Raw genomic sequence first — 16,127 nt, 5'->3', positions numbered from 1 at the left:
GGGCTTTTAATCTGGTCCAATCAGGGAACTCATATTCCATGAGATCCACCTGGCTGAGCTTGTTACAATCATTACAGTCACAAGCCATCCAAAGAGGTTCATTGTTTTTAGCCTACCACAATCCTCAACAGCAGGTGTACATAATTTGCAGGAAGAATTTTCCTGTGGTCCCCATAATGATGATCCTGTCTTTTGAAGAGGGTGTGTGTGCATGCATTTTGCACCACAATAATTTCTTGTCCATGAAAAGACTACATGAGAATAACATGAGGTTGGGAAGACAGGGGAAAATTGTTTTCTCAACACAAAATTCTAAGTTCAGCATTTCACTACACCATTCACATCTCCATTGCGAGTCAAAAATCTTGCTATTAGTATTCAATTGACAAGGAAAATGTTAATTTACTTGTAGGAGTCACAGAATAATACAACACAGGAATAGACTCTTCAGTCCAACTTGTCCAAGCTGACCAGGTATCCTAAACTGAATAGTTCCATTTGCCTGCATTTGGCCCATATCCTTCTAAATCTTTCTAATCCATATGCCTTTTCAAACACCTTTTAAATGTTCTAAGTGCACTCACCTCTACCACTTGCTCTGACAGCTCACACCACTCCCTGTGTAAAAAAAGCTGCCCTTGGGTCCCTTTTAAATCTTTCCCCTCTCACCTTAAATCTATGCACTCTGGGTTTAGACTCCCCTACTCTGGAGAAAAACTGACTATTCACTGTACCTATGCCCCTCAAGATTTTATAAACCTCTATAAGGTCACCCATTAGTCTCTCATGCTCCAGGGCAAAAAAGTTCTGGTTTCTCCTTCTAAGTCAAACCCTCTAGTCTTGGTAACATCTTTGTAAATCTTTGTTTCCATTATTGGGTTGAAGTAGAGAGACAATTCAATTCTGATATGATTGTTTTATTGCATTAGGAGGAACTGGCGCTTGGGCTATTATACAATCCTGATGTCAAAGCTAAAGAATATCACCATTCATACAAACGCACAACAATTGTTATGTTGCTAGCATGTATTCTGGTAAGTTATTATGTTGTGTTTATACTCTGTTGTAATAAGTCATCATTAAGAAAAATATTAGCAAATAAACAGCATATAAGGGACGATATTATAACCTAAACTTTGCTCCACTGATATCCTATCCAAGTGCTACGCACATTGGACACTCATGCTAGGGAATTGGATTGAGTAGCATGAGTATTTAAAATTGTAGAAAACAAGTGGCAGCTTCCATCTCACTTCCTGTTTCTAACAGTCCTTGTTGAACTGAGCATTCTTCATGAACTTTAATTGCACTATAAGGTAGCTTCCTCAATAAATTTGGAGGGGTGGTGCAAGTGAACTCCATGTGCAGTTGTCCAGCCCCATATTAATTGCTACAGGTTTTCACTGAGTTTCTAGGATTTATCATACAGTTATGTCCATTAGGCAGTGTGGGGAGAAAGTACTGTACAGATTTGTCAGATGCTTGTCTCAGTGAATAATCATGTAATCAATTTCTGTCCATCTGGAACAAAAATAAAATGGTTCCATAAAGTGTTAGTGATGTGGTCTGTCAGTCTAATGGTATGACTGAAATTATACCCTCTATTGTCAGTCTATGGTGCACTTTCTCATCCACAGCAATTTCTAACCTTTCTTCAACATGCAATGATCAAATTTATTAGTGTAAAATTAAAGGTAAATGTCAGACCAGGTCTCACTGCACAAGAAACTCATAAACAAGCCTCTTGTGTCAGTTTACATTCCTGCAATACTTTATAAACAAAAAATACCTCATACCCAACTCAGACTACTACATTATATGATACACAAGGGAATTTCCAAAATCTGTTTCCGTACTCTCACTAATTGCACTATAAATATATATAAGATAGTTTTGCACTCAGAACACTCTCATTCCTACACTAAATTATATGTAAGGCAATTTCACCCTCAGTATACCATGCAAAAACACTGCAAACCATTATTTTGTTTCACGACACAAAGAAGGGGAATATTTGCTGTTTTGCAAGACATATATTGAGATAAATTTAAAGGAAAGTAGCTTTTTCAGGCAGGGCTGCAATGATTGAAAGCCTAAACTAAAACTGGTTAGCATTGGTGTTCATGCACTGATACAGACAAATTAGATTTGTACTTTAGTTGAAGAAAAACACTTTTTTAAACGTCTGTCAGAATTGTTTCTTGAGAGTTGTAAAGAACAGTTTGAAGATTATCTCTACTGGAGTGGAGTATTAAGGAATTCAAAGAAAGAGAACCTTTTCTGATTGAATTTTCATCCAATTGTCCCATAGCGTAGCAAGCTATTAGGACAGTTTCTCATGATGCACTTTCTCATCCACTGCAAATTCTAACCTTTCTTCAGCAAGCAATGATCAAATTTATTATGAATTGAATTGAATTGAATTTATTGTCATGTGTTTTTCTGATTGAATTTTCATCCAATTGTCCCATGCACTTTCTCATCCACTGCAAATTCTAACCTTTCTTCAGCAAGCAATGATCAAATTTATTATGAATTGAATTGAATTGAATTTATTGTCATGTGTACCGAGGCACAGTGAAAAGCTTTGTCTTGCGAGCAGTACAGGCAGATCAATTTCTGTCCATCTGGAACAAAGATAAAATGGTTCCATAAAGTGTTAGTGATATGCTCTGACAGTCTAATGGTATGGATGAAATTATACCCTCTAGTGTCAGTCTATGATGCACTTTCCCATCCACAGCAAATTCTAACCTTTCTTCAACATGCTTCATCTTCACCACTGCAAACTGGAAAGGACACCAGATCAGGCAGTTAGATGATCATCCAGTTAACTTTCTGTCAGACCACTTCCAGGGACAGTGATAACCCACTCCCCTGAATCTACCTGCCAACCTGAGGCTGGCCACCACTGTGAGCCCCAGAACCACATCAAAGGCCACAGTTGCTAGTAACCAAGCAATGTGGAAGGCCAGGAGCAGTGAGGATGAAAGTTACCTTTTTGAAGGTGATTGTGTGTTGGGGTTGAAAGTAGAGGGGGGAGCCACAGGTTTCAAACGTAAGGGCAGGAAATGGATTTCAGTAGTTAGCCCCTATGTCTTGATCATCCTCAGACTGCAGCAGATCAAGGCTGCCTCACCCCCTGGATTCAACAAACAGGAAACTCTGTTGCACCGGTTGTGAAGTCTGCCAGTGTTCCCAACTGCCAAGAACAGAAACGGGATCTTATTATTTGATTGAAAATTAAACTGAATAGAGTTAAACGCAGCAGTATCATGAAGAAATCCTTAAGTCTTCATTAGGACATAGGGTGGGAAGAGGTTCCCATCTAATTCCTGCATTGTTGGAAAAATTCTGGGGACTTTCAGGATGAGAATATTCTGTGTAGAAACTTTCATCTCTGAAAATCCTCTCCAGTTGTTCTACCGAGTATCTTCAACAAATGCTACTTCACTGAAGGTCCAGATTCTGTTGTCCATTGGAAGATATGCTTTTAATTGTTGATATCCACCAAGGTGTGAGCCTGGACTTTTAAAATTCAATAGAGAGTGAAATGAGAACTTATTATTTGATGGAATATTAAATTGAATTACAAAGTACCAGTTGGACATAAGTTTCAGATTGTTGCATTGTAGTAGGGATTGAGCTAGGGAATTTGTTGCTATCCAAATTCTATCCAATTTGTTGCTATCCAATTACTGTTGTCCAGTACTTGATGAGCTCAAGAATGTTAATACTCATTAAAGAGTGAGTTTGTCATAGTAGATATCAATGGGGAGGCAATTTGAGATTGTGACTGTTTCAATACCAAACGTGTATAGTATTATTATCACTCAGCAGTGATTGAGCTGAAGTTTTCTGGTGTAGAACAAGGAATGCAAAGATGTATTCTTTTCATTTTTCTGTATTTTTGATTGTGGACTGAAATGAGAAAAGGGTTGTTTTTAAAAAATCAAGGATTGTGATAAGGATGACTGCACTTTTTAAAAGCAAATTACAAGTACTGTTTGTTCGAGCAGTGAGGGGGGTTACTATAGACAAGCTAGAGCTGGATACATGCAGATTGAGCTGACAACAAGTAGTTGATTGGTTGTGAAGCGGTGAGCAATTGTCGATAACAAAGGCCTTCTGCTTCCTAACAACTATGTGATTGGTTCTTCGGTAGCTGAACAACTTGTGGGTGTAAAGGACTGGTCAGAAGCAATCAAACCTCTTTAAAAGAAGGAACTGACCTTTTTTCTGCAATGAAAATACTGCAAGCCTGAAGAAAGCTAGTTTATTTCTTTTATTAGTTGCAATAAAATTTGGCTTTGAATCAATAAGTTAGTGACTTAATAAGCACACGACCTCCTACAAGCAAGTAAAAGTACCTGGAGAAGAAAGATCAAGTAGCAGTGGGTCCTGAAAAGTAAACAGGATCATCTCAGTGAACCCTATGGACAGGGACAATTAAACTGACTTTCTAGTCTTTCCCTCTGCCCATAACACCAGTGTCTTTTTGTGTGTGTCTGTATGCGTGTGTTGGAGAAATTTATAAGGGTTTTAACTATTAGAGTTATATGTCAATAGTTAATAATTGTTTACTTGCAGCTAGAATATATTTACTTGTAATATGTAATCATTGTTAAGTACAGAAGCCTGGTCCATGCTTGTGTCAACCTGGTTTTAGAATCCTGGGGATTTTGTATACTTTTATGAAAGTTTTATCTTTTGTGATCACTCTGAGAATAGTGAGCTTGATTTCCAACAATCTATCATAGTGAGGTAAAACAGAAATCAATCGATGAAATTCTGTTGTCAGGTTGTGCACAAGTTGGGACTGAAGTTCTCAAATAGTGAGTTTGCTTATTGTTATGGCTGTTTTATTTTGGTACATGAGATCATAGGTATATGTGATGAACTATTTCATTTGTTACTGATGTAACATTCTCGAACTCTTCCTTCTGGATTAGAGACTGCATTGACCCTATAATTGTCAGCATTGTTTCTTTCTCTAGTGTGTTCAACCAATTTCCAGTGTCACTTTTCCCTGTTGCCTTATAGATCACTGTTATTATTGGTCTTTCACTTGGAATTGTGATATGTCGGGTTATTGCTGCTGTGACGTTCACAAAGTCTGGTTCAGAATTTCTGAGTGATCATGCCAGATCAATTGCTGTAATGGTTGGTGCTGTATTGCATTTCTTCACAATTCTCATCATGACTAAGGTAAGAGTGAGTTAAAGTACTTTGTCTTTATTTTTAGGACTGCAATTCTTTTCAGTTGTTTGTTATCCTGAATCAGCTTACCAAATTTATGTTGCAATCTGGCTAGGGACCAGTCATTTTTTTGAAGTAAACAAGGATGAGGTGCAAGGGATTTACTAAGAGAACAGAGTCACAAGATTCCACATTTTGAACAACCAAAATAAAATTTACTACACAATGCTAGAGCAGTAGTATAATCTATAAAAAATTATAATCTAACAGCCAAAGGTAATATGTGGTAAATATGCATGATAGAGTGTAATCAAACACTTTCCAGCATACATCAAATAGCATGTGTAGTCAACACAGATTGAACAGATTTTTCAACCATTCTCCCCAGGTGTTAATGACATGGTAGGTCATCAAATCTGCTTAAACTTCAGAAGGGGTTACAATTCTTCATTTTTACTAATCTAATCTTGAAGTTCCTTCTCAAGAGTCATTCCATAATGGACTGACTCAAAAATTGCTCCCATTCTGTAATCAATCTCCATTCTTGGTCTATGCTCCCCTAGTCTCTGGGAAGTACACTCCAACACTTAATCCCAGGCACAATACCTATTTTTCACCAACAACTTCATCAAACTGGATCTACCCTTTTGTTTTTCTTAGAGGGATTTTCCCTTGTTCAGTTCTATGGAGAAAATTATGCTGTGGGCTTTTCAACCCTTACTGTCAACTGTACTGAACTATTAATGACTTGCAGGCAATTCCAAGGTTCCAGGATTTCCCTGTTCCCAAATCCAAAGAATATCCAACTTCTTTTGAGGAGTTCTCACTGAGTGAAATGCATGTAGTGCAGTTGTCTTCCCAGCTGTGTAGCTAAAATCAGCATTGCCTAACAGAGTCTGCTTCTCTCTCTCGCTCTCTTTTTCCCTCTCTCACTTTTAGATCCAAGCCTGTCAATTCTATATTCACTGACAGTGTTGCTTGAACTGTCCTGAGCAACCCATTGAAAACTTCATACCTAGCCCTATCCTTACTTCCATGCAAAATTGGATGTAACAAACATTTTGGAACAGCCAGATGTAAAAGCTCTTTGGAATGGAGTGTGCCCTGAATATTTCATTTTCACAGATTGCTAGCATATGTGGCACAAGAAGTACTTACAGAAATAATTCATTGCAAGTTTTGAAAGAATTGATGTTTGAGTACATATATTAAAATATTTATGTATTTTGACTTTTGTTATGATCCCAGCTGATGTTACTACTGAACAAGTCAGATCCCAAAATGAAATTTGGCTTGTTAGATCATATTTTGTTTTATTTTTAAATGGTGATCTTTCACTGAAACATAAGCATTATGAAATATCTGTGTATTTTGACAATTTTTATGATCCCAGTTGATGTTAGTGCTAATCCCTAAATTTCCTGGGTGTTACCACAGAACAGAAATCCTCTGAATCAGCCATTCTGTAATTCTGTGGCAGATAACTCACATCCTGCCTTCTCAATTCCTATACGCCAACTACAAGGAACAAGTCAGGAATGTGTTGGAATTCTCTCCAACTGCTTGAATAAGGGCACCACAACAACACTTAAGAAGCCAAATGCCATCCAGAACAAATATATCCATTTGATTGGTATTGTATCCCTCACCTTCAACATTCATTTCCTATACAACCGATGCAGACAGGCACTAGTGCATACCATTTACAAGGTGCACTACAATAGCTCAACAAGACTCCCTCAACAGCATCTTTTAAACATGATTCTTTTGTCAACTGAAAAGGTAGGAGAGGCAAATGCCCATACAAGTTACTCACTGGTTGAACTCAGACACTATTCCCAATAGAATGCTGCACAACTTAATGAAAACAAGTGCTACAATGAATGGAAATACATAATTCTACATCTCAGATGTAAAACAGAAAAAAAACTTATCTATAATTACCTGAAATATGAATAAAACTGCTTTTTTGACATTTTTGTGTTCCAGATTAATCGTAAAGTTGCAAAGAAGTTATGCGATTTAGGTATGTAAATATATTACACTGTAATAAAATTGTTTGAACCCCTACAGGTTCATATTTGCTTCTCTGTGGTACTTGGTAACAACAACAATAAGAAAAATTCTGGCATTGTCCCTAAGCAAACTAACAGTTCAAATATGACCTCAATATATGCCTACAGCACATGAAGAGGAATTACTCTGAAAACATCATAAGATGTGAGACTATTGTAATTTAGGCAGCGAGTATACCTAGCATTCCATCGCTCTTCTGAAAGGAGAAAAAATGGAATAATGTAGTTACAGTAGTAGGGTTAGGACTTGCAAAGAGTGATGTAAAGTGAAGATCCAAAAATTGCTTTCTGGGGTTCTGGGATATGTTTTTTCGCAGCACAAATCTTGATAATTGACCAGATAATTCATTTAATTGATTTTCTGTAATTTGGCTGAAGCCTTACTTTTGAAGGTTAAAACATGTTTGGTTTGGATGATTAGGTATTTAACATAAAATATTTCATGTTAAAATAATTGTTTCTATCAGTACAACATTGGATTCAGTACAATCATGGTAATTTGTGAGTTGAAATGTTTTTAAATTTTGTAATTGTACCAGCCTCCACCACTTCCTCTGACAGCTCATTCCATACACGCACCACCCTCTGTGTGAAAAAGTTGCCCCTTAGGTCTTTTTTAAATCTTTCCCCACTCAACTTAAATCTATGCCACCTAGTTCTGGACTCCCCCTCCCCAGGGAAAAGACCGTGTCTATTTACCCTATCCATGCCCCATGATCAAACTGGTTCACTATCACATATGTTCTTTTTCAGGAATCCATGTTAGTCCACAGAAAGACATATGATTATTCTGATTAAGAATATGCTTGAGCTTTCCCTCCTCACTTTGTTCTTTGCTTACAACTTGAATATAGACAGTGCATTGTCAGCATTGGAAGATTTCCATCCAATTACTGCTAGACTCCCCAAAGATCTGTCTTTGATCCTTCTTTCTTTCTTATCTGCAAGTTGACTTTAGCCATATCATCTGCAGGAATAGTAACCTCGTAACATCTCCATCCTTGATGATAGTCCTCTACTAAAATACCATTTCATCCTTTATTCTGTTAGACCGATTGTCTAACATCCAATTTTAGATCAGACACACTTCCCTGCAGCTCAGTATTGGAAAGATCTTCAGCCCTTGTCACAAACTTCACTCCCTTGCTAATTATTTTATGTGCCCCACCAGCAACTGTTTTGAGTTGAATGAGACCATTCACAACTGTAGTAGCTAGTTTGATTCCCACATTATCCATCACCAAGACCTTCTGTCATTAAACCCATGTACAACCCTTTGTCACCTCCAGACTCCAGCAAGACATGTTCACTGGTTCCCCTCCATAAGCTGTAAGTAGCCCGAAACTCCACCACACTTATCCTGTTCAGCATGTAAAGCTTGCTCATTCATCATCATTGTTCTGGTTGACTTTTATGTTTGCATTCCTGTGCCCTTTTTGATAAAGGATTACATTCAAACTTCAACTTGTCTTATCCTCTTTTAGAAGCTGATCAGTGTGTACATTTCAAACATTTCTGTTTTTAATACCTTAATGTAGGCTAGAAATTGTTAGATTAAATTATAACAAGAAACACTGAATGCATTCCCATAATCTCTTGTTTGCTATTTTTAGTGGGAGGTTTACCAACGTGAAATTAACATGTTGAAGCATCCACAGAGAAACATGGTCTAAAAGGAACTCCAATAATAAACAAACAAACAGAAAAGTCAAATTACTGAATATAACCAAGTATTAAAGAGACCAGAATCTTGCAACACAGTACAGCACTTTAATGAAATCCTAACTAATTCAGGAAAGTCACTATCACTCTCACTCACTATTTTATAACCAAATTCTAAGGATCATAAATGCAATAATACAATTGCTTTAGGAACCCTAAATAGAGAAAGTAGTAATTGTGATTCTTAAAAACCACATTTAAATTCTATGCAACAATGACAGGAAGAAAGTAACATCTGGTACTAACAAGCTCATGTTGGTCTCCAAAAATGTGCTTTGTTCCCACAGCTGATGACCTTGCCTTCCATTTGTGTGGAAAAAGCTGATTTGTTTCCAGTGAAGCATAAGAAAGCTGACATGTAGATTAAAACACTGACAGCTTCAAGTGTTCCACTTACATTGATGTTTTTTGTATATGTGTCAACATGTTTGGACACACCTCTATCGGACTTGAACTCTTCTGGCACAGACCTAAGAAGATGATCACAATGCCACACAACTCCTGCAATTGATATAGGTTGAATAAATATTGAAGAACATTAAAGTGTAGTATGCATCAGAAGGTGTATAGTATGTCTGTATTTCTCTTCTGTCCTGCTTTCACACTGATCTCTGGAGGATTAGTTGAATGAATCAGAGTACTATATGTTGTCTTTTAATCACATTATGGTATTTGCAGAAGGACCACGCACCGCACTGGCTCGAGAAAATAACTTCAGTGTAAAAATGTTCACGTTCCAGTTCTTTACAATGTTCTCATCAATCGTTTATATTGCATTTTTTCTGGGAAGGTGAGTATAGAGGACTTGTGGTCAAATCTGCTATTTGACAAACTGTTTAAAATTCAATAAACCATTACCACAGTTTCAGTCACAGGTATTCTTCTTGGAATCTTTCAAGTTTTGCAGTATGCAGTGATAATATACAGCATAATTTAGAGTACTATTTTGAACTCTGTTGTATCCCTTTACCTCTCCTGAGGGTGGTCAGTGCAAAATTAGAATTGGCATATTCATTATTTGAGCACTTGGGGAGCTGTTTGTTGTTCAAACAGCATCCACAGTATATAACATACTTCTAGGGCAAATTACACTGATGCCACATTGGGGAGGGTATTAACATGCACAGTGAATAGTTGTTGTATAGTAGAAAGATCATGATTTCAATCAGAATGCAATGTTGATTTGATATCAATGTTGCTATTTTGGAACCCACTTCTCCAGTTAACATCTTTTCTTAACCTGGCATAGCTAAAAATGTTCAGAAACAGAAAGGACTCCCGCAGCTCCCACCAGTGCAATGTAAAAGGATCAGCAACTCCCTTCAGGTTAGGTGTTGATTTATTTCTTCTAGGTGGCGCTTCAATTCTACATGTGTTTTCTTTAGTTGTTTACAGCTGCAAAGATCTGCAGGGCATTGTCTGGCATGATATAAATTTGCTTGTTACTTAGTTCAAGGCTTCTGCACAAAACTATTGCTTCAAGACATGGATACACCAGTAGGAACTCTTCTTGGATTGTGGAATTTCTTTGGGAGAGAAAAGCCATTTAGAACAGGAAAAATTGCTGGAAGAAAAATGAGGGGAAAAGGTTCCCAGCAGGAAAACATACTTGCCTAGGGTCTTCAGATAGCAATTCTCCTACCTGGATTACAATCTGAATTAATGTGACAAGTCACATGTTACGGTTATAGTCCAGGAGGTTTATTTGAAATCACAAGTTTTCAGAACACTGTCCTTTTGTCTGTTGTCATGTGACTTCTGACTTTGTGCACCCTAGTCCAACACTGGCACCTCCACATCATGAAATAATGTGCAGTGTTTATACTTCAGTACTGATATCCTGACTTAAACCTGCCACCTGTTACAACTACACTGCAACCTCAGATCAGGAAAAGGATGACACTGTCAGAGTCTATGAAGGTGAATTATTGTGACAAATCTCTGGCTTGGAATTGATATTTGGAGATGATATTTGCAACATCTTGCATATTGCTTTCCACTGTTGTCTGAGGGTGGTCAGTAATATTCTCTATTCATTGAGAGCTAATTACACTTAGAACATAGAACATTACAGCGCAGTACAGGCCCTTCGGCCCTCGATGTTGCGCCGCCCTGTCATACTAATCTGAAGCTCATCCCACCTACACTATTCCATGTACGTCCATATGCCTGTCCAATATCGAGGGCCCAAGGGCCTGTACTGCGCTGTATTGTTCTATGTTCTATGTTCTATGTTCTATGTACTCTCTGAGTAAAGAAACTACCTCTGACATCTGTCTTATACCTATCTCCCCTCACTTTAAAGTTGTGTCCCCTCGTGGAAAAAGGCTCTCCCTGTCCACCCTATCTAACCCTCTGATTATCTTGTATGTCTCTATTAAGTCACCTCTCAACCTTCTTCTCTCTAATGAGAACAGCCTCAAGGCCCTCAGCCTTTCCTCGTAAGACATTCCTTCCATACCAGGCAACATCCTAGTAAATCTCCTCTGCACCCTTTCCAAAGCTTCCACATCCTTCTTATAATGCGGTGACCAGAACTTAATTCCCTTTTTCCAGAGAGAAGCTGTTGGAGTGAAGATATGGCTTCACTGGCTTCACTAGCATTGCAAGGTGCCAGTGACTGCTTACACGTTACTTTGTGGGTGCTGCCTTGGCAGCTCTATCCTGTACAGAACCAAAACAAAGTGTAGCTGTCTGCTTTGTGGTGTACTGGAAGCTCCAAAGAATGACTACTGGGTGTCAAAGGCTATCAGTGACAACATTTTTGATGACCCTGGCACATAAACTGTGCATGTATGTTCAGCATGGATACAACCATGTGAGTTAGGGGCATGAGTTGGCCATTTGGTCTCTCGAATCTACTCCATAATTTAGTAAGGTTATAGCTGATTTGATTGTAACCTTGCCTACTTGCTCTTACCTTTCACCCCAAGAATCTCAAAGACTCTGCTTTCCAAACCTTTTAGAGGAAGAAAGTTTCAAAGAGTTATGAATTTCTGAGAAGAAATTTCACCTCAGCTATATATTAAATAGTGACCCCTTATTTTTAAATGATGTCTCCTAGATTCTCCTACAAGTGAAAACATCCTCTCCACATCTACCTTGTCAAGTTCTTTTTGGATCTTCAATCAAAGCTGTGCTACAATATACAATATGATAAAACTGATCAGTGGAATGCTTAAAGTTCTAAATCTAATGGCCTTTAAAGTTAAAAATCACACAACATCAGGTTATAGCCCAATAGGTTTACTTGGAAGTACAAGCTTTCAGTGTGCTGGTCCTTCATCAGGTAGCTCGTGGGGCAGGATCATAGGACACAGAATGTATAGTAAATGATCAAAGTGTCATTCAATTGATGTGATGTATTGAACAATAGTGAATTATGATTGCAGTTGAGTAAGTGTGCAATGATAGTGCTGGACTCTATGTACCCAACAATAATGGCTTATTGTATATTAGCCATACAAATACTGTGCTCTTTGAGTTTGGTTTGAAGGTCACTGTTTAAAGTGGTGGTGGCATCTGTGCATAGAAACTCTACTTGGACACAGGCACTGATGTCACAACTGTGAGGTTTTGCTGAGATACTTATATCTAAACATCATTAGAGAACTTCCATAAGAGTAAATAACTGTAGTTGCTGGCAATGAGAAATAAATACAGAAAATGCAACAAAATATTCAAGTCTGGCAGCATATGTGGAGAGAAAAGCAGAGTGACGTTTCTGGTCAATGGCTTTACATGATCATTATTAAGTCTACTTCTCTCTCCAAAGATACTTGAAACTTGCTTGGTATTGTGTCATTTTCTGATTTTTATGAGAGAGTGTCCTATTAGTGTACCTTTGGTAATGCACTATGTAGCAGGAATGCATTATATATTAAGTGTGTAAGAAAAATGTATTAAGAGTATACTTTAGTACCAAACTGCTGAACCTTCACTGCAGTAATAAGTTTGTTTCTTTGCTAGGATTAATGGCCACCCAAATGGTTACGTAAGAATAGCAGGACAGTGGCGACTGGAAGAAGTGAGTTGCAATTTGCTGATTTATGTTCTTCGCAAAGGCTTAAGACACCATGTTACATATAATAGCAATGACTTCTGCTGAGACAGACAGAGCCTCTACTGTGACAGAGACATATTAGCCTTTTGTATTTTCTTAATATCACCTGAATTTCACCTGGTGTTACAGCATGCTCAAATGGGAAATACAGCAGTAATTTGTGATGTTGGATTCTCACACATTTTTCCCACTTGACTAATTTTCCACTATAATTTCCAACTGCAAGCATGTTTACCTGGATTGAGTTGGTAATAATTGAGATGTTTGTGTCATACTCCTCATTTTACCTTATTAGCTGTGAACAGATCAGTTCTGTTCAAGAGACTCGGATACAGTTATGAGCATGTCTAGTAGAAGCTTAGATTCTCTCAGCTCTTGGGCCTAAATTCCAGATCAGTCACGTGAATTCTTCCAATTAACCTTGCAACTGTTGAATGTTGTAGGAGAACATTTCTAGAATGTTTGAATATGCTAATGGTCCTATAAACGTCCTTCTTAAAAACAGGCCTATATAGATCTGCCTCCCCAGGCTTTTCAGTATCAGGGCAACAGCTTCTGATCCCCCAGAAAGAAATATTTTCTTCATTATATTTTATTCTCAGAATCTCCTGAACATCTTCTGTGAGTCAGCTTGTGCCCTATACCCTGGTTTGCTCTCTAGTTTTGTAAAATCTGTTTGTCCTTGGGATGTAACAGTGCTCTCGGTCGTGAGCTTTGCTCTTAAAGTGTGACAGTCCTTGTGATGATGGTGCTCAAAAGTGGTAGGGATTTTAGGATTTTGTCTCTATAACAATAAATGAATTATAAATATATTTAAATCATGTGTTCACTAGTAAGGCAACAGCTGCAAAAGAAATTCAGAAAAAAGAACCTACTCCTGTACATGATCTTCTTCAACCTTACCTTTGACACCGTCAGTTGGGAAACATTGTGGAACAACCTTGTTCACTTTGGTTGAACCATGAAGTTTGTTACCATTCTTCGCCCGGTCCATGACAACATGCAAGTCATGATAATGACAGATGGCTCTACCACCAACTTATTCCCCATTCAGACCGGTGTGAAGTGGGCTGCATTATCACCCCAATACTGTTTTTGGTCTAGCTCACTGCAATGTCTCACCTCACTGCTGACAAGCTCCCCGCTGGAATGGAGCTAACTTACAGAACCAGCGGGAAATCATTCAACCTCCTCCGCTTTCAAGACAAAACCAAAGTCACCTCAAACAGTGTCATCTGGTATGCACATGATGTTTGCATATGTGCAATCTCACAGGATGTATTCCAGACCATTGTCAGCACCTTTCCAGAGGCATATGACAGCATGGGCCTCACCCTGAACATCCGTGAGGCACAGGTCCTCCATCAACTGGCCTGGTATTGTGGAGCGAATCCACGATAATTAAGGGCCACGGAGAGGCCTTAGAGAAAGTTGAGTACTTCCACTACCTCGGGAGTGTTTTGTTGGCCAAAGCAGCTATTGATGGAAAGATCCAGCACTGCCTCCAGTGTGCTAGCGCAGCCTTCAGCCAACAGAGGAAACATCAAATCCGACACCAAGATCATGGTTAACAGAACTGTGGTCATTCCCACCCTCCTATATAGAGTCATAGAGATGTACAGCATGGAAACAGACCCTTCGGTCCAACTGGTCCATGCCGACCAGATATCTAGTCCCAATGCCAGCACTTGGCCCATATCCCTCTAAACCCTTCCTATTCATATACCCACCCAGGTGCCTTTTAAACATTGCAATTGTACTAGCCTCCAGCACTTCCTCTGGCAGCTCATTCCATACATGCACCTACCTCTGCATGAAAAAGTGCCCCTTAGGTCCCTTTTAAATTTTTCCCCTCTCATCCTAAACCTATGCCCTCTAGTTCTGGACTCCACCACCCCAGGGAAAAGACTTTGTCTATTTAGCCTATCCATGCCCCTCATGATTTTATCAACCTCTATAAGGTCACCCCTCAGCCTCCGATGCTCCAGGGAAAACAGCCCCAGCCTATTCAGCCTCTCCTTGTAGCTCAAATCCTCCAATTCTGGCAATATCCTTGTCAATCTTTTCTGAACCCTTTCAAGTTCTACAATAATATTCCAATAAGAGGGAGATCAGAATTGCACACTATATTCCAACAGTAGCCTAACCAATGTCGTGTACAGCTGCAACATGACTTCCCAACCCCTATACTCAATGCTCTGTCCAATAAAGGAAAGCATATCAAATGCCTTCTTCACTATCCTATCTACCTGCGACTCCACTTTCAAGGAACTATGAACCTGCAATCCAAGGTCTCTTTTTTAAGCAACAGTCCCAGGATCTTACCATAAAGTGTATAAGGCCTGCTCTGATTTGCCTTTCCAAAATGCAGCACCTCACATTTTTCTAAATTAAAATCCATCTTCTCTTTTGGCCCAATGGCCCACCTGATCAAGATCCCATTGTACTGGTGACGTAACCTTCTTCATCGTCCACTACAAATTCAATTTTGGTGTCATCTGAAAACTTACTAACTATACCTCGTATGTCCACATCCAAATCATTTATATAAATGATAAAAAGCAGTGGACACAGCACTGATCCTTGTGGCACACCACTGGTCACAAGCCTCCAGTCTGAAAATCACTCCTCCACCACCACTCTCTGTCTTCTCCCTTCAAGCCAGTTCTGTATCCATATGGGTCTGAGAATATGGACTGTCTACAGTAGACACCTCAGGGTGCTGGAGCAGTACCACCAACTCTGCCTGCACAAGATTCTGCAAATGCACTGAGAAGAAAGATGCACCAATACCAACATCCTCGGCCAGGACAATATCCCCCGTATTGAGGCACTGACCACCCTACGATGAGCTGGGCACATCATTTGTGTGATCGACATAAGACTCTACAAGCAGGTGCTTTACTCCCAGCTTCGAAATGACAGGCGAGCCTCAGGTGGACAGAGGAAGCACGTCAGTGATCCCTCAAGGCCTCACTGGCAAACTGCGGCATTCCCACAGACATCTGGGAATCACTCGGCCACTACCTTCCAAAATGGAGGAGGAACATTTGGAAAGGTGTCGAGCA

At 39.0% G+C, this 16,127-nt stretch overlaps 1 protein-coding gene across 2 annotated transcripts in view; it reads left to right on the top strand.

Moving 5' to 3' along the window:
- LOC122557905 (anoctamin-9-like) overlaps positions 1-16,127 on the top strand; it is a 130,459-nt gene that overhangs the window by 72,238 nt on the left and 42,094 nt on the right. For both annotated transcript variants that reach the window (XM_043706111.1, XM_043706110.1), the window contains 5 exons: positions 930-1,034; positions 5,044-5,208; positions 7,189-7,225; positions 9,675-9,786; positions 12,966-13,023. In XM_043706111.1, coding sequence (XP_043562046.1) covers positions 930-1,034; positions 5,044-5,208; positions 7,189-7,225; positions 9,675-9,786; positions 12,966-13,023 — 477 coding nt within the window. The remainder of the gene's footprint in view (positions 1-929; positions 1,035-5,043; positions 5,209-7,188; positions 7,226-9,674; positions 9,787-12,965; positions 13,024-16,127) is intronic.

The sequence above is a fragment of the Chiloscyllium plagiosum genome, chromosome 16, assembly GCF_004010195.1.
Source record: "Chiloscyllium plagiosum isolate BGI_BamShark_2017 chromosome 16, ASM401019v2, whole genome shotgun sequence".
Taxonomy (NCBI): domain Eukaryota; kingdom Metazoa; phylum Chordata; class Chondrichthyes; order Orectolobiformes; family Hemiscylliidae; genus Chiloscyllium; species Chiloscyllium plagiosum.
This window is presented reverse-complemented; position numbering and strand designations above follow the sequence as displayed.